The 20269-nt window shown below is 38.1% G+C and overlaps 1 protein-coding gene across 3 annotated transcripts in view; it reads right to left on the bottom strand.

Moving 5' to 3' along the window:
• Positions 1 to 20269, bottom strand: part of BDP1 (B double prime 1, subunit of RNA polymerase III transcription initiation factor IIIB) — a 324783-nt gene that overhangs the window by 68560 nt on the left and 235954 nt on the right. For all 3 annotated transcript variants that reach the window (XR_004537715.1, XM_033928971.1, XM_033928981.1), the window contains exons 28-29: positions 11210 to 11258; positions 5538 to 5618 (exon numbers count right to left, since the gene is read on the bottom strand). Coding sequence is in view for 2 of the 3 variants with exons in the window: in XM_033928971.1 (XP_033784862.1) it covers positions 5538 to 5618; positions 11210 to 11258 (130 nt within the window). In the remaining variant the exon portion in view is untranslated. The remainder of the gene's footprint in view (positions 1 to 5537; positions 5619 to 11209; positions 11259 to 20269) is intronic.

The raw sequence follows: 20269 nt of genomic DNA, 5'->3' as shown, positions 1-20269 counted from the left end.
TCTCTAGCTGCTCTTATTTCTACTATTTCGGATTTCAATATTTCCTACCCCAATCCCAGCATTCTTGGAGACTTCAACATACACTTTAACCTCCCTAATCACCATAATACAGTAGAATTTCTTACTCTAATTTCTGATCTATCTTTCACCCCACTATTTTCCATGCCTACCCACTCTGCTGGACATACCATTGACATGATCTTTAGCTCGATTACCATTAGCCATCTCTTTCAAAACTTTCAAACTCATCCTCTCCCTTGGTCTGATCATGTTCTCATTAATTGTCAATTAAACCCTCTCTCATTCTCTTCTCAACAGAACACCTATATTACCAGAAATATCAACAAAATTACACTGTCTGCCATTCAGAACTCTTTTAAACTGAAATTACAAGACTTCATTAACCTCACAATAGAAGAACAATTCTCCCTCTGGGATATTTCAGCAAAATCCATAATGGACCTTCTTGCCCCCCCCCCCCCCATGAAAGATCACTAAAACCTGAATCAAAAAGGAAACCTTGGTATAACGATAAACCTACCCTCCTTCATCAACAACTCTGCTCCACTGAGCATAAATGGCGCAAAACTCGATCAAATACTTCTCTCCTTTTATTTAAGGAAAAGGCCACTCATTACAAAATTGCTATTCAACAAGCCAAAAAAGAATATTATTCTAAATACATCACTACAATTCAAAATTCCTCAGCACTTTTCAGTATAGTTCAATCTCTGTCTCCCTACTCCAATAAGAAATCATCACCTCCATCTATACAACCATCTGCTTCAGAACTTGCACTCTTTTTTTGATACGAAAATCAAGGATATCAGATCCAACTTTGGACTACCCATCCATACCTCACCTCAAGATACTCCTGACGATTCAGTTCACCTACCATTTAGTACTTGTTCCAATTTAAAGCCCCCATCTCTAGCCAACCTTTTCAAAGTTTTACAATCTATAAACACACCTAACAATCCAACAAAGAGCATTCCTCCTTTGATTCTCAAAAAATTCTTCTCCTTCTTCGTACCATTTCTCTTAGAAATGGTATCTAAAAGTCTTTCCGACAGTTACGTTCCTAAAGCTTGGAAATCAGCTCTTGTCTTTCCAAAATTAAAAAAACAGAACTTAGACTCATCCTTGCCAGCAAATTTCCGTCCTATCGCCAATCTTCCTCTTATCTCTAAACTGACAGAGAAAATCATTTACAATCAACTTGCTGAATTTATTGACAAAACTCACACCCTTCATCCACATCAAACTGGCTTTTGTTCCTCCTACTCCACTGAATTATCTTTACAAGGTCTTATCTCAACTATATATTATTTTCTTGATCACCAGAAATCTGTTGTTCTTATTTCCCTAGACTTGTCTGCAGCTTTTGATTCTGTTGACCACTCTCTTCTCATTGACCGACTCAAAGATTGCGGCCTTACAGGCTCAGCTCTTTTATGGTTTACCTCATACTTCAATGAATGTAGTTTCAAGGTTCACTTGAAGGAGGAAACCTCACCGTCTATAGCTCAAACTTACGGCGTCCCACAAGGCTCCATTCTCTCTCCCTTGCTATTTAACATTTTTCTGGCGCCTCTTCTCATCCTAGCCCAGTCAATTGGGTTCACAATCTTCGCTTACGCGGATGACATTCAACTACTTCACCCCGTTGACACTTCAAATATCTCGGAAATACAAATAATCAATAATAAATTAGACAAATAAGCGACTGGCTTCACGCAAATAAACTTTCTCTTAACCTCAATAAATCATGTGGCTTACTTTTTCCAATCAAAAACAATGAAACAATAATAGGAAAGATCTTCATTAAATCTCACCCTGTAAAAATAGAAACAAAAATAAAATTACTTGGGGTAATTATAGATAAAGATTTATCTTTTCATGACCATATCAGCTCAGTGGTAAAAACCTGTTTTTATAAGCTTCGGCTTATACGTTCTTTAACTTCTATTCTTGACACTGAAGAATCACAACCCTAGTTCATTCTTTAGTTATCTCTCATCTTGACTACTGCAATTCTCTCTACAACGGAATTCTTCAAAAAGAATTATGACGTCTACAGCTTATTCAAAACACGGCAATAAAACTTATATATAAGTTAGGGAAATACGATCATGTCACTCCTCTTCTGAAAGAAGCTCACTGGCTCCCCATTACACATTGTATTACCTACAAAACCGTTATGTTGGTCTTCAAAAATGAAACTTTCCCTTCAACCCTCTTTTCTCGATAAGCTCCTCCTCCCTTTTCGCCCTTCACGGACTCTCAGATCAGCTGACCAGAACTTACTTTCTATCCCCTCCATAAAGGAATTCTACTATATCAGGAAATCCAATTTCTCAGTAGTAGCCCCAACTTTATGGAACGCTCTGCCATCTCAACTTCGTCATGAAAAACTAATCGATAAATTTAAGACAAATTTAAAAACGTTTTTATTTCAAGATGCATTTAACTGCTCTTGACCCTTCTCATCTTCACATCCACCAACCGCTTTTAAGAAGCGATCCCATTCCCAATGTTTTATCCTTTTTCCCTCCATTTCCTTTCAACTTTTTTTTTTCTTTTTCTTTTTATCTCTAATAATGTAACTTTACCACTTTCCTCCTTTTAAATCCTCACTTTCAAGTCCGTCTTGTCTATGTCCTCAATGTACACTTCCCTCCCTTTCTATAAACATTATTTTTAACAAGTATTGCTTTTATTTCTATTTTAGCATATTATTGTAAACCGCTAGTTACCCGTTGATGGTCGGTATATTAAAAATCAATAAACTTGAAAACTTGAAACTTTACAAGCAATTGTCCTTAGATCCCAAGAAACATCAAGCAGAAAGAAACATCAAGCAGAAAAAAAACTGAGAGTCATCAAAAAAGACTTTGAAGATGATTTTTATAACCATGAAGAATATAACATTTTTGAATGTAAAAAAAAAAAATCATTTAATCCTAGCACTATATATAATACCTAAAATTCACAAATGTTTAGATAATCATGTCCTCTAGAAAATTGCTGTTGGAGTCACTTTCCATTTTTGCAAATAATCTTTTGAAACATGAAGTGTAAAAATGTCAATCTTATATTAAAGATAGCACTCATTTTTTAAACATTCTATCTGAAGTGAATCCTGATGAGTTTCATTTTCTAAGGGTAATTTTAAATGTTGGTTCTTTAAATACACCAATTCCACAGATTGAAGCATTGGAAGTTATAGAAGAAATTTTAGAGGCCAGAATGAATCAACTATGATCCCCAATTAATTTTTAGTGAGACTAACTAGAATGACCTTGAAATAATTTTTTTTTCTATTTGAGGGTCACTTATATTTACAAAAAACAAGATTGGCTATGGGGGGCTACTTTTGCCCCTTCTGTAGCTAATCTATATATGTCAAAATTTGAGAGAGAATGTGTACACAGTTCTCCTTTTGGTGAGAAAATATATAGCCAACACAGGTATTGACAATGTATTTTTTATTATGGAAGGGAACTAGGGAAGAGTTTGTCACACAGTTTGTCAGATGGTTAAATACCTATGATCCACATATACAATTCACTCAACAAAGTTCGTCAATTAGAATTCATTTTATTGATGTGGATATTTATCAGAATAAGGACTGTTGTCACACTAAAGCAGGGGTGTCCAATGTCGGTCCTCGAGGGCCGCAATCCAGTCGGGTTTTCAGGATTTCCCCAATGAATATGCATGAGATCTATTAGCATACAATGAAAGCAGTGCATGCAAATAGACCTCATGTATATTCATTGGGGAAATCCTGAAAATCTGACTGGACTGCGGCCCTCGAGGACCGACATTGGACACCCCTGTACTAAAGTATCTGAGAAACCAGCTGACAGGAATATCTTTTTTGCAGTATGGTAGCTTTTACCCTATCAAGTTAAAAAAAAATATAGCTTGCTGTGTTCCCAAATGTTTAGAATTAGATATAACTGTTCTAACATGGGAGATTTCAAATTGCAAGCCAAAAGATTAAAAGAAAAATTGATGCACAGGGGTTATCCGGTTAAAGTACTTAAGAAGGTATATAACAAATTAGGTACTGTAACAGAGATCTTTTGTTAAATTCAAAATTGAGTGAATGATGTGATGAGCCATTACAAACTTGTATATTGAAGTATTTGACACAAGGTTCTGCAATTGCCAGTACTATAAGAAACAGATGAGAGATCATGCAGTTATGAACACAGTTTTTCAAAATGTAATTTGAAGGTAGTTTTTTCTAGGGAGAAAAATTTAAGACATATTGAGTGCAACAATGCCATCTTTACCCAGTAAAACCACAAGAAAGATATTGTAGTAGAACATTTTAAATGTGGCACCTGTTCTGTTTGTGAAAACACATTACAAATGACTAATTTTGCTAACTGATTTCCTACCATTTATGTTGATGGTAGAAAACATGTTTTTTTCAATATTTCACAAATTGTTAGACTGAATTTGTTATTTATGGAATACAATACGAGTATCTTAAATTATACATTGGTTTCACAACAAGACCTTTAAAAGTCAAAATTACAAAGCGCAAGTCCAATTTGAAAAAAAAAATCACTAAATGAACCTTTGGTGGCACAATGTGGCCATAAATTTGAGGATTTAAAATTTTTGCCATTGACACTGAACCAAATCCTAGGCGAGGTGGTGACATATCTAAAAGATTATAGTACAGAGAAGCATGGTGGATTCACCAATTTAAAACTTTGGAACCGACTAGACTGAACAATTCCTTAGATTGGAGTGCATTCCTTTAAGATTGAAGTGCATGTTGAGAAATTTAGATTGGTAGCAGGGGAGGACATTGATGTCTCCTGGAAATGGAGTATTTGTAAAACATTATAATAGTCTGCGTAAGTGTCTTGCAGAAAAGTAGGTGTTGTCTTTGATTCTGCAGTGTGAGTGTTTTTCCTTTCAGTTTTCTAAAACAAATTAAATGGCTAGAGAGATAAAGATATAAGTATGAAACATCACTGATTTAAATTGTTGTTTCTCAAAGAGACTGAGAATTGCCTATTGAAGCACCTAAACTCCTCAAAAAAGCCAAAAGAATATTGGTGAAATGGGGGCCTCTGTTGGGTCTCATATGAGAGAAGTGCTCTGCTGATACACCTGTTGAAATGCCAGTTTTGGAAGTGTTTCACATTTACATAATTTCATGGTTTCTGAGGCCTTGTGATTCTTTAAAGTTGGTTTATGAATGTGAATTTAACTTCTAGTCATAGATCCCCATTGGATTTTTGTATTCTACATACAGAGCAGATCAGAAGCTAGATTTCCCAAACCACATGAAAAGACCTTTTCATACAAAGAGTATTTCTATTATATTCTTTATATAACACCCTTTACACAGTGATTTATTTCACAAGAGAGACAAATTTTTATAAATTACTTCACAAGCTATAGGTACTGAGCTATTAATGGAAAACCTGATCAGCTATGTGTCTCCTTCCACCTAATGGGAAGGGAGCTAAAATTTCCAAATTAGATTTATATCACATAAACCAGACCTTGAATGTTCATTCTGGATTGAAACATGGGATCCCTCATTGCAAGCAACGTCATTGCAGCTTCGGTACTTCCATCAATCTCTGAAAGACAGTTCAGATACCAGATCAAACACAAAACAATGCTCCCTTTGAATATTCACCTTAAGGTATTTTCAGAGAAATTAATACACTTAAATTCATTTTATGCAGTTTCCTTGCCAGTATTTAGGACTTGCAAAGAGGCAATACTACATGGCATGTGAACGTCCTGACAATAGGCAAAAGCCCTCAGTTTTACTGTACATAGAAAATCATTAAACAGAAAAATCTTAAAGAGGTTAAATAAGCACAAATAATTTTGCTTAATTAAATGTATTGCTTAGAGCTGAAGTTAGAGTCAAACTGATCTAATGGTCTTGTGGTTAGAGCAAAGAGTTAAAAACTAGGAAAACCAGGGCTCAAATCCTATGTCTCTCGCTAACGCTCCTTGTGGAAAAGAACAAGTCACTTTATCTTCTGTTACTTCAGGAGCTCACTAACAGCTAGAGTTGCTAACAAGTGCTACCACTGTTAATGTAGACTGCAGGAGAATGCAGCCACACTTGCTGGTGAAGTCTTTCTGACTAGAGAACGACACGGGGACAAATTTGTCCCGTCGCCACAGGATCTATCTTCATCCCCACCCAGTCCCCACAAGTTCTGTCCCTGTCATATCCCTGCAAGCTCTGTCCTCATCTGCACAATGGGATAGAGGGATGAAAAAGAACGGCAGAAATGTTGGACCCAAGTGAAGCATGCGGGCCCAGGGAGGGTAAGATGCTGAATGGAAGGGCAGTTCGAAAAAAACAGAAGTATGTTGGCTCAGGGGATGACAGTGAGGGAGAGGAGGAGCAATATAATTTTGTTAACCATTTAGATCTATTGAAAGCTGGAGCGGTATATCAAATTTTAATAAAAACATAAAATTGGACCTGGGAGTGGGCGGGAGAGAAGGAGAAATGCTGGATCATGGGGCAAAAGGAGGGAAGAACACCAGGAAAGAGAACAGAAGCAATTCTGGACCATGAGGGGGAGGAGAGAGATAGAAAAGAGGTGAGATGATAGACCATGGGGAAGAACAGGAGGGAAGAGAGATGGGACACGACGATGGTGAAGGTAAAAAGACAGGGTGATATCAGGCCTTGAGAGGGTGACGAGATGTTGGGTTACAAAAAAAGGAGGGAGGTGATATACTGGCAATTATGGAATTATATGGGAGAGGTGGAGAGGCAAGGAAATGAATGAGAGGAGGATACAGAGATAGAAAAGTGTTTTATTTTGAATTTAATGTGAATTGGTATGGTGGCCATGTTAGTCCACTCTTCAAATTACAGTAGTCTCTGTTAAATGGAACTCAAGCAACCAGCAAAAAAAAATAAAATAAAAAAAAATTCAAAGAAATATTGTAATACTTTAAATAAAAATGAAAATAAAATCAATTTCTGGTGTAAATTTATGTGTAAACTTGGCATGCTACACCCGAGTATGCCCATGCTTTACCTACCACATGCTGGCCTTCTGGAACACTTTATTATATAGCTTAGTATGGGGTATAATATTAGTTAGGCCTATTTTTAATAGTAACTCTCAAGCAACCAGAAACTACATTTATCTGGCATCTATCAATCCCCATGGGTGCTGGTTAACTGAGAGTATATTGTAATATGTAGAAATAAAACAAAAACAGATCTGAGGAAGAAGGGGTTACCTTCGAAACCTAATCATAAACTACATTAAGTTAGTCCAATAAAAAAGGTATTATATTAGGGTAAATCAAAAAGTAAAGGCAAAATACATTTAACGGATTTAATAGAAGTAACTGTAAGCAACTGTGAGGTATATAAATAACGATTGCATTGTATTGTATCACTTTCCACATAGTCCCCATGCAAGATGAAGCATTTGTTATATCATTCAACTAGCTTCTGCATTCCTGCAGAGTAGATGGTTTTCAGTTGCTTCTAAAGCCAGGTGAGCACCACTTCCTTTACTTCATTATGCCTTGTCTTTTGTTCTCCGGGTCACAGTGATGCACCCATGTCTCGTCACCGGTGTCAATTCTCTCCAGAATACTTAGATCTTCTTCATACCATCTCAGGAACTGGGTCCAAACCTCCACATGCTGTTGCTTATGCAGATCAGTAAGCTGTTCGGGAACCCATCATGTGCAGACTTTCCTGTATCCCAAGCCATCATGCATTATAGCAAAGGCAGATCCATAGCTGATATCCAAATTTGCAGCCAACTGAGACACAGTTGTCCGTTGGTCTTTACTAATCAAGGCATCCGCCCTGTCAACGAGTTCTTGTGTGCACGATGTTGATGGGTGACCAGAACGACCTTTGTCGGTTACACCTCTTCTTCCCGCATTAAATCTTTTACCCACTCATTAACCTTTCATTGATACAGGGTGCTATGTCCATATTGAGTCAATATCCGATAATGAATTTCCACAGGTTTCACTCCCTACCCAAAGAAAGTGCATATTACACATTTTCTTCAATGGTGTAATCTTGCAATGGAGCGTCCATGTTTCTGACCTCATGGCTGCCACACGATTAAAGGCCGAGTTCTGCACTGTGCGTGAACGAACTATTCAGCAGGCAGAGTATGAGTACATATGTTGCATTTCACTTGCTCTGTTCTGGTTATCAGATAATTTAATAATAATAATAATAACTTTATTCTTATATACCGCCACAATCTTGCGACTTCTAGGCGGTTCACAATGAAGAAAAACTGTACAGACAGCGAATTACAGAGTATATCATTGAACATCTTGTGATAGTTCTAGGAAAATTACAGGGTCAGTGAATTACACGGTTTCACAGTGAATAACTTTATACAATCGGCGGAAATTGAGAGCATAAGTAGGATAGGAGAAAGGAGATTGCACAGTCCATGAGTTACAAGGTGTAAGACTGAAAAGATGATAAAGATAACTTAAGAATGTTGGTGAGGAACTAATTTGTTATCGTGGTCCATTAACGGAGGACAGGCACCAGTGAATGAACTGGTAACAATTAAAGGTGGAAAATTGGCTGAAGAGGTTGAACGGGCTTCTTAGGGGGGGAGGTCTGGTTAGGTTATGAATTTCTTAAACAGGGTGGTTTTTAATTCTTTCCTAAAGACACTATAGGATTCTCTGGCGGCATCGGTGAAGTAGCCTAGCCAAGTGTGCAGTCTACCTGCTTGGAATTTGAATGTTCTGTCTAAGAAGGTACGATATCTACAGCCTGTGATATTTGGGTAGGTAAAGAGGTTACGGTTTCTGGTAGGTCTGGTAGAGGAGTGGAATTCAAAGTGTGGTAGTAGGTAGCTGGGGGCCAATCCCCAGATTAGTTTGTAGCAGAGGCAGGAGAATTTGAACAGAATTCTTGCTTCAATTGTTAACCAATGAAGGAGTTTATAGAATGGGCTAACGTGATCGCTTTTCTTTAGTCCGAATATTAAGCGGATGGCCGTATTTTGAACTATTCTCAGTTTTCTCACATTTTTTTTTAGGTATCCCCAAGTAGACAATGTTGCAGTAATCCAGGGTGGATAAAATCAGTGACTGAACCAATATTCTGAAGGATAGCGGGTCGAAGTATTTTTTTATGGTTTTCAGTTTCCAAAGGATGAAGAAGCATTTTTTGGTCACTGAGTTTATATGATCGGTCATAGACAAGTGGGTGTCCAGGGTGACTCCCAGTATTTTTATGGTTTTTAGTATTGGGTGATCATGGCCATTTACATGTATTGTGGTTGCGGAGATTTTTTCGTTTGGGCTAGCTAGGAAATTGCCTTTAATTTTTGATTCACCCTTGTATTTTTTTCCTTTATGTTTTTGTTTTATTTCCACATATTATTTTGAATTTATTAACTGGAATATATTAGCTTTGGGGTATGTGCATCACAAATCTCTGTATTGTGTTCAATGGCTTACTGGATGGCTGTTTTTATTTCTCCAGTGTTGTAGTACTCGCTGAGTTTAATTTCTTGGGGTTCCCAGTTCAATTTCTATTCCCTTGATCTGAATTTAGTAAATGTCTGTCTTTGATTTGTGTGTGAAGAAGTCATTTAAAGTTGTTTTATGTGTAATGGTAATGGCAGGTGGGGGAGAATGGGAGGAGAGGTGATCAAAGGCCCTCCTCCTTAACTTCTGCCAGGGGCCCCAGCATATCTAAAGCCAGCTCTGCACAGGCAATAGCAGCTTACGACAGGTGCAGCCTTATGGACATGGTTTTGAGGCCGAAGCTGAAGACAGAGTAGTAGAAAGAGAAGAGGGCAAGATGTAAGGTTGTATTTTCTCTTGTGGTCAATACATAAAACAAGTTCATTTGGATTAGTAAGCCTTCCTGATACTAGACTTTGGGCTGCCAGGAGGACAATCTCTGATTGGCAGCACATCTTGGATGGTTTTGAACACCAGCACCAGGATCTTGAACTGAATTCTCCAAGATACTGGAAGCCAATGCAACTTGGCCAATAATGGAGTTACATGCTCATAATGGGAAGTGACACCAATTACTCTCGCTGCTGCATTTTGTGCAACTTACAATGCCCTTAAAGTTTTCTTTGGAAGTCCACAAAAGAGGGCAATGCAATAATCCAGATGTGGCAGTACAAAGCACTGCATGACTTTTTGAAAATTTTCTGAAGAAATCAGCTTACACAACCTTAATACCATAAAACCTGTCTTCACTACTGCAGCAATATGTCCTTTGAGAGATAGAGATGAGTTAAGGAGCAAGCCTAAACTTTTATGTTCCTGACATATCGGGACTAAACTCCATCATAAACAAAAGTCAACAGGGCATTCTGTAGCCCAGCAACTGATAACCACAAGATCTTTATTTTAGAAATGTTCAAACAAAGTTTGTTCTCTGTTTTCCAATTTCCAATAGCATCCATATAAGTTGAAAGCTGTTGAAAACCTTCAGAGTGATTGGTAGGAAACTCAGACACAGTATATCAGCATATACACGGTACTGGAGTCCCAAATCTTGGAATAACTTACCAATCGGAGCCAAAATCTTGGAATAACTTACCAATCGGGCAACATGGCTGACAATGAGAAAAACCCTGTGGCATGCCACCAGTTAGGGCATAAAACCCATCAGCTATACTGAAACATCTATTCTCCAGAAAAGAACCAAACCACCTAAGCACCGTACCGCCAAATCCAAATGTACACAGCCATTCTATAAGCACAGAATGGTTTACTATATCAAATGCAGCAGCAATATCAAGAGACACCAGCAGATAATATTTTCCTTTGTCGAAGCATAGTAAAAACAATTCTGTATTGTGGCCTTTCCAAAATCCAAATTGGAAATCGTCTAAGCAACCATGAGTACGGTAGTTACAAACTCATACACTTGAGACAAGACTATTTTCTCCAACACTTTGGACATGAACAACAAATTTGAAATGGATTGAAAATGCTCTACCTTAGACACATCCAAAGAAGAATTCTTAAGGATAGGGCGAACTACTGCTCATTTTAATATGTCAGGGACCTGTCCAGTTGTTAAATAACGTGAGATAATAGCATGGAGAAATGGTGCTAACTCTAATTTCATCACTTTCAGTACATTTGAGGAGCATGGACTTAACAAACAATTTGGTAGAACTACGTATCTACCAATGCATTGACATTAAATACATACCTGCTTCTTCTTCTGGAACTAGGTATGAAGCCATGCTTGGAGCTACTTCCTTGAAACAAACAAACAAACAAAAAATATTAGGTACAATAATAACAAGTCAGCCAACACTGAAGATCTTCTGATTGTTTTGCTTTTCTATGCGAGTTCTTAAAATGAAATTCTTAAAAACTCGTAACTGTGGTTCCTGACGATGTCCTCAGGGGCACCCTGGTCATTCTAGTTTTTAGACCTGCTTTACTGACTGATGTGCACGAACCACATACTAGATCAAGGACAATGACCCAAGCTCAGATATACATATGATCTTATGGATCTTCACTACAGATGCCAGCAAACCACACTAGCCATTTGGATAAGTTAATTGGGGTAACACCATTTTCATTAAGGTCTGCTTTGAATGTACAGGATATGCCTTTAAGCCCATTGGGGACAATTCTATGACTGTCACAATTTAGGTGCACTGATCCTGCACACTGATTATCTATGGGAGGCATAAATGGGCATGCTTAAGTGTAACAGTTATGTGTGTAACTTAAGTGTTTTGTAAGTTGTCCATTTAACTATTAGACATGCCTACAGCTTACCTCCTTGAATTTACACATTAAGCAAGTTATGTGTCTATATTATAGAACATCATTGAACATATGGCTGACATTTATTCATGAAAACATACACCTATCTACATAAATGACAGTATTTTATAAATTAAGGCGCACAAATGTCACTTGCATTTACGTGACTGGTTACAAAATGAGGGGGATAATTCATTCTCTGATAATAGCTCAGACCACTGCAGTGCTTTGTATGCAAATCCATTAAACTTCAAGTATTAGAGAACATAATAGGTCATGTAGCTAGCAGGAACCCCCACTGAGAATATTACTCCTCTACTCTAGAACCTACATTAGATACCTTTCACTGTGAGGACTTAATTCAAATTATTAATGCCCTACTTTCACATTTTATGGGGTATGGCCTGCCAGAAGGGCCTATTTACTAAGCTGCATTAGATGTTTAACATGGTTTAAACATGCAGTAACAGAACGGTTAACTGTTATATGTTTAAAGCAGCAACTAGTGTACGCTAACAAATTTTTCCCTAACCCACTGTGTTTTCCTTTTTTGTTTCACTTTTCTTTTACAATTGTAGTTCTTCCCTTCTTTTCCTATTGTTTGAAGTTGGTCTATATGTCTTATTAAGTGTTTTAGATTTTATCTAGTATCCTGATTTTTAATATGTTTTTATGTAAATTTTAGAATTGTACACTGCTTAGAAATCTGATTAAGCAGTTTAAAATTTTTTTTTTAATAAACTTGAAACTTGATGGAATGAGTAGGGACTACATCTTGCAGTTAACATGGAGACTGTTACCCACATTAACGCTAAAATTGCAGACAATAGAGCACTGCTGGCTAGATTGACAGGTATAGCCTATTACATTTCACAGTTTTGGATGTGCTGCTAATGAGCAAAAGTGACCCATTCCTTTGATTCATGGCTGCATTCTTCAAAGTGCTGGGAATGCTCCAAAGAGTTAATACAGAAGTTTTACACTTAATGCGTCTTAACTTTGGTTTTAGAACATAACATCATAAAAGTTGTCCTAGGTCTATTCTAGTATTCTATTTCCAACAGTGACTAGTTCAGGTACAAGTACCTGATAGAGTCCCAAAAAATAGCAAGATTCCATGCTAGGATAATCATTAGCTTTCCCCAGGTCTTACCTTAATAATGGTTTATGGACTTTTCCTCCAGGAATTTGTTTAAACTTTTTTTAAACTCAGCTACATTAACTGCTCTCTTATCATCCCACCCGACCAGCCTCTAGATGGTTTTATTTCTTATTTTGTTACATTATTATTTGGAATCACCTCAAGTCTTTTCAGTAGTAGTTCAAGGTGAAATACCTTCTATAACTAAATGAATTCCCTTGTCCCCAGAGGGCTTAAAATCTAAGGGCTAGATTTATCAACCCATGTTAATGATTTAATATGAATTATTTAAATTTAAAGCATGCCCCATTAATGCCAATAGACCTATTTACTAATAACTTGCAGTAATGCATAAGTACTGGTTAGTAAATTTAACTTTAAGTTTGTACCTGAAGCAATGGTTGGTGAAGTGATTTGCCTTAAGATCACATAGAATATCAGTGGAGAAACAGGCTTTCAACACTATGGCCGCTTTGCAGATGTCTTGAATGGGTGTGGAGCACAAGCAGGCAATATAAGTTGCCATAGCTCTTAATTCTATGAGTAGTGACATAGCCATATACTATCAACCCAGCCTGAGAATATGCAAAGCATATGTAGTTTGCTACCCAGCATGAAATAGTCCTCTTGGTAAATGGAATTTCCAATTTGTTAGGGTCAAAGGAGATAAACAGTTGAGTTGCAGTCCTATGTAATTTGGTTCAATCCAAGTAGTAGACAAGAGCTCTTTTATAGTCCAAGGTATGGAAAGCCAACTGTCCAGGATATGCATAAAACAATGGACTGGTTGAGATGAAATTCAGAGACCACTTTCAGCAAAAACTTCAGATAAGTACGAAGGACAAATTTCTTGTGATAAAATATTGTATAGGGTGAATTCAATAGCAGTGCTTGTAATTCCCTGACTCAACATGCAGAAGTAAATGCAATCATAAAAGTCACTTACTAGATGAGGTGCTTTAATGTAGCAGATAAGAGGGGTTCAAAAATATAGAAAGAACGATATTCAAATATAGAAAGAACAACATTCAAATCTCATTCCACAGGTGGTGGCCTGAGTGGAGGCTTGATGTGGTAAAGACCCCTCATGAATATGGAGACCAATGGATGCATTGAGATGGGTCTATTATTCAACTGAGTATGAAGAGCACTGATTGCATCAAAATGGAGATGTACAGAAGTTTGAAGTCCAGAATTGGAAAGATGAAGTAGGTAGTCTAGCAGAGATGATAAACAACATCCAAGAAGTGGAGATCACACCAAATAGTAAATCATGTCCATTTCAACTGGTAACAGCATCTAGTAGATGGTATTCTGCATGCTTCAATAATGCTCAAGATTGAAGGCGACAAGGGAGAGGTATCTACTTCTGGGAAGATAACATAACATAACAATTCACTTATATACCACAACAACCTCTCAGTTCATAAAAACATGATGGCAGATAAAGGGATAATGGTCCATCCAGTCTGCCAATCCGCAGTAACCATTATCTCTTCCTCTCTCTAAGAGATCCCACGTGCCTATCCCAGGATTTCTTGAAATCAGACACAATCTCTGTCTTCACCACCTCTACCGGAAGACTGTTCCACACATCTACCACCCTTTCTGTAAAAAAGTATTTCCTTAGATTTTTCCTGAGTTCATCACCTCTTAACTTCATCCTATACCCTCTCATTCCAGAGCTTCCTTTCAAATGAAAGAGACTCGACTCATGCGTATTTACGCCACGTAGGTATTTAAACATCTCTATCATATCTCCCCTCTCCCGCCTTTCCTCCAAAGTATACAGATTGAGATGTGTAAGTCTGTCCTTATACGCCTTATGATGAAGACCATGCACCATTTTAATAGCCTTCCTCTGGACCGACTTCATCCTTTTTATATCTTTTTGAAGGTGCGGCCTCCAGAATTGACTCTCTTTCTTCTGCTGTGATCTTAGATTCAGGAGAATCTCTGAAAATTGAGTTTTCCTTGTTAATATTGAGTATTGTCATTGATTCATCACTTACATTCAAGGAACAATTAAGTTCGCTTGTAAAAAAAAGTGTCAGCCTCTGAGAAGAGTGAGAGCACTCTTTCATCGGCAACATTTCTCAGTATTGGTTAAATCAATCATTTTGTCAAGGTTGGATAATTGTAACTCAACGTATTTGGGCCTTTAAAAGGCTAGTCTGCAGAGACTTCAACTAATACGGAAAACTGCAGTTAAGCTTATTTTTGTTAAAAGTAAATTCGATCATGTGATCCCTCTGCTCAAGGAATTACATTGGCTCCCAGTGTATCTCAGAATTCAATTCAAGTACATTTAAGATCTTATTTGGGGCATTTTCAGCACTTTGATTCCTTTAGACTGGAATGTGTATAGGTCTCATCTTGCCAGAAGTTCTCAAAAATTAAAACTTACATTTCCCTCTCTCAGTGGTAAAAACAAAACCTTCAAGAGATTTAGTCATTTTTCTGCTTTTAAATGAACCGAATTCTGGAATGTTTTACCACTTACATTAAGAAGTTTAGGTTTTTTTTTGCTTTATTCCAGAAAGCTCTGAAAACTTTTTTGTTTACTAAACTTTTTGGAAACTAACTTTTCTAGTGTACTTTTCCTTGTCAAGTTTATGTATTACATTGCTGTTAACCGAGTCGAGCTCCTTTTGGTTGATGACCCGGTATATAAAACTAAGTTTTAGTTAGTTAATATTCTAAATGAGGTCTCACCAGAGTCTTATATAGGGACATCAATACCTCCTTTTTCCTACTGGTCATATCCCTCCCTATGCACCCTAGCATTCTTCTAGCTTTCATCGTCACCTTTCCAGCCTGTTTGGCCACCTTAAGAACATCAGATACAATCACACCCAAGTCCTGCTCTTCTGTTGTGCACATATGTTCTTCACCCCCTAAATTGTACCGTTCCCTTGGGTTTTTGCAGCCCGAATGTATGACCTTGCACTTCTTAGCATTAAATTTTAGCTGCCAAATTTCAGATCATTCTTCAAGCTTTGCCAGGTCTTTCTTCATGTTATTCACACCATCCTGGATGTCTACTCTATTGCAGATTTTGGTATCATCTGCAAAGAGGTAAATCTTACCAGACAGCCCTGCAGCAATATCTTTTCTAAGAATGTTAAAAAGAACAGGCTTAAGAACAGAACCTTGAGGCACACCACTGGTAACAATCCTTTTCCTCAGAGCAATCTCCATTGATCATTACCCTCTGTCATCTTCCACTCAACCAGTTCTTGACCCAGCTCATCACTTTGGGACCCATTCCAAAAGCACTCAGTTTATTTATTACTCGTTTGGGTGGAACACTGTCAAAGGCTTTGCTAAAATCTAAATTCACCACATCTAGTGTACTCCCTCTATCCAATTCTCTGGTCACCTAGTCAAAGAAATCGATCAGATTTGTCTGACAAGACCTACTCTCTAGTGAATCTAGTGTGTTTAACAAAAGAATAAAATACTGATCAATCACATTGACTTACAAACTCCAATTTCTAAAAAAATTTATCAAATAGGCTTTTAACAATTTTCTAAAAGATTGATAGGAAAAAGAACTTAACAAGAGGTTGAAAAACTTTTGTTCCAGGCTGTGAGTGTAGATTGGGATGAAGAAGAGAACCTTTGTTCTGAGTTAGTAGGGTTGAAAATAACTGGAGCAGAATGGGATCCCGATCGCTGAGTTATAGGAGGAGAGGAAACCAAGCTTGTTGTGGCCAATGTGGTGCTATGAGAATCACTGAAGTCTACACTTGGTGCAGTTTGAGTAGTGTTTTCCTGATTAGTGGTTTTGAAGGAAACGATTAGAGGAAGCATCCTTGCCAGTCAAGGAGAAAGGCATCGGATTCGAGACAGTTGGGACCTGACAGTCTGATGCCTTAAAGTGGTAGCTTGTGGTTGGTGGGAGATGCAAAGAGATCTATGTAGGGAGCCCCCCCCCCTAATGTGAATTTGATGCAAATTCACTGGGTGGAGGGCCCTCTCGTGAGGTTGGAGAAGTCTGCTCAATTTGTCTACCAAGCAGTTTTCTTTCCCTGCTAGATATTCTGCTTTGAGGAAGATATTGTGAGCGATTGCCCAAGCCCAAATTTGGATGGCTTCTTGGCAAGAGCTTGTGCCTCCTTGCTTGTTTATGTAATATATAACTACTTATCAGTGTGCACGAGAACTACATGGTTCTGCAAATGATTCTGAAAGGTGATCAGAGCATTGTGGATTGCTCATAACTCCAGTAGGTTGATTTATAATGTTTTCTCATGAGGAGACCAAAGTTTTTGAGTGCTGAGGCCGTGTAGGTAATGGAGTTGAGAAAAGAAGAGTCATTAATAAATTTTAAAATACATTTAAAGGCCTATTATTTTCAGTTGGCCTTTTTACAATGATAGGACATGAATTCAGTGTTTTAATCTGTATTATATCTTATTATATTATGATTTTATTATTGATGTATTGTAAGGAAGTTAGAGTTATATTGTGATTTTTTGAATTATTTTGTTATATCACTTTGATCTGACTTTGTAAATTAAGATTTTTAATAAACAAACATTGGAATATGAATGTAGGCTTCTTTTAAATCTCAAGAGCAAAGTCAATTCTTATTTTCCAGTAGGGGTAACAGAGTTCTCAGAGAAACCATGTGAAATCTCTCCTTCACTAAATATTTATTGAGAGCACGGAGATTTTGTATTGAATGGAGATCTTGGTCTTTTTCGGACTCAGAAAGTATTTGGAGTAGTACCCTCTGCTCCTTTCCTTTGGTGGAACTGGTTGTATTGCATCAAGGTGAAGAACGGTGGACAGTTCCAGGTGAAGCAGAGATTTATGGAGTTGAAAGTAGACTCTCTTGGAGGGTGGGGTTTGGAGGCTTTTTGAGAAGGTGGAGGGCATATCTTTGGAGACTACCTGAAGAACCCATCTGTCTGATGTTATATGGGTCCAGCAGTGATAAACACTCCCCCCCTCCACTCCACACACTGGTAATTCTGGTGGAAAGGAGAGAAGAGATGTTGGATACATTCTCTTTGAGAAAGTCATAAGGACTGCTGAAACTTTGAAGGAAGTGAAGTTTGCTGTTTCAGCTGTCTTTGCTGATAAAGGCATGATGAGCAGGCAGGCAGAAAAAAAAAAAATGATACCTGGAAGTAAGGTTGGTGTCGATAAGGAGCAGAAAATGTACATGATTGCTGTGTAATTGGAGCAGATTATATCTTTGATAATGTTGTCATACAATCTTCTTTATCTTTTCTGTAACCTCCTCTATGCGATAACCTCTCCCAAAAAGGTAATCTCCTGTACATGGGATGTTTGATAGACGCTAAGTTGTAAACACAGAGCTATGCCTGTCTGTGCATAGCAATGGAAAGAAACAGCTGATGTTCTAGAGATGTCAAAAGCATCCAAGGCAGATCTCTCCATGTACTTTCTAGTTTCCAAAAAAACTTTTATGAGGTGTTGAAAAGCTTCCTATTTGTCTGTAGGAAGATACTGTTGAAAATTTGGCTGTTGCTGAATTAAAGACTTTAGGTAAAAAGTCATATAGAAATTATAGTTTAATATTATAGTGAACATGGATGACTGAAAAACCCACCTGCCAAATCTGACCAAGGTGCTGTCCAAGGTCTCTCCCAGGAGTACTGACACAAGTACATGAGCTATGAGCACATTTCAAGGCTGTCTATCACTAATGACCGGTGGTTTATCGAAGGCAGGTGTCTAATTTTCTAGGAGCTGCTGGGATTGTGAGAAGATTTTTCCAATTTTTAAAGAGCTTCTTTCATTAAGTTGTAGAGAAGAAACTTTACACAGTTCTTGGGCTATTTTACATACCCCAATGCCTCCATAAACTTTGCTCAAGGCTCTTGCTCAGATTCCATATGAATGGGAAGAGCTAGATCCATTTGTCTGATGAATTCTGTAAAGAGAGGATTTCAGGCAAGGATCGTCTCCTAGAAAGAGGAGGTGAACGATCCAACGGGATTCCATAAGACTCCTCAGCAGAAATATTGAGCTCAGACGAGTGGATGGAGAAATCTGAGTCTATGTCCTTGATGCAATGCTGTCTAGTAGAATGGGACATAAAGGATCAAGGGGAGCGTTGTGAAGAGCGTCGAGACCGTGGTGGAGAGGTACGTTGAGAGTACCTTGATGGGAGTTGTCAAGTGTTGAGAGGAGGCCTGGGAAAATATGCCTGGATGAGGAGGCATGAGGTGAATGACATCGGGGAGAATCTCGACACTGAGACGTGGAAGCTTGACACTTGGATGTAGATTAACATTGAGGTATTGACGCAAGACTTTGTGATGGAGATCGACATCGAAGATGTGCTGACTGCACAGCAGCGTCTGGCTGGACTGAGGTTGAGGTGTGATGCATTGAGGGAAGTAGTGCCCTAGACTAAAGTAAGGATGCCAATTGCTGATGAAGTAAGACCTTAATCTGGTCCTGCAGGAAATGGTACAGTCAGCTCAGGTTAACAATGAGGCATTGGGGACTTCGAAGGAGGAGGATGCCTAATGGGAGAAAGCATCTGCAGTGATGGAGAGTGGTTGACCATCGACACTTCTGAGGAGTTGAAGATGTGAAGTTCATCTGGAAGGTGTTGACACTTCTTAGATTTTTATTCTGGAGGTCCTCTGAGGTCCAACGTGCAGAAGAAGAGCCTGAGCCTCTTCCGGAAAGTGCCCTCAACTGGGGAGGCGCCTTTGCTGGTAATGGTCTGTAGACTTGGTAGAAGTGGACTCAAACAGCTTTTCAAACTGAATTTGGTGAGCCTTTAGAGTCCTCTTCCGCATGAAAGTACAGAGATGACAAGAAATGCTCCGATGCTCAGGACCTAGACACTGCACACACCAGTTGTGAGGGTCTGAACCAGAGATGGTCCTTTTACATCGAGAGCACTTATTGAATCCACTGGGCATCAAGGACATGACACCTAAAAATAGGAACCCCTTTATAGAATTACCCTCTTTTTGTCTGAACTAGACATTTGAATATACTGTCTTTGGCACTGAATGGAAATGGTGGCAATGGAAGCTGGATTCTTGTTTATCATTAAGGTAGTTCATTTTTGTTTATTTTTTAGTCATGGCCCTAAACTGCTTCATGGAAAAAGATAAAAAGTATTTTTTTAAATTTTCAATAAAAACAGTTGTTTCAAATTTTGATGCCCTTTGTAGCTGTGCTTGTGTTTCTATGTACAGGGAAGATCCTGATAGTGCGTACCTGAATGAGAGCTAGCAAGGAACAATTGGGGGTGGAGCACATACAGGTAAAGGGATATTTATTTATTTATTCAGTTTTCTATACCGTTCCCCAGGGGAGTTCAGAACAGTTTGTATGAACTTATCC

Source organism: Geotrypetes seraphini, chromosome 1 (genome assembly GCF_902459505.1).
Source record: "Geotrypetes seraphini chromosome 1, aGeoSer1.1, whole genome shotgun sequence".
NCBI classification, from domain to species: Eukaryota; Metazoa; Chordata; class Amphibia; order Gymnophiona; family Dermophiidae; genus Geotrypetes; species Geotrypetes seraphini.
The sequence above is the reverse complement of the archived record's forward strand: the minus strand, read 5'-3'. Positions and strand labels throughout refer to the sequence as shown.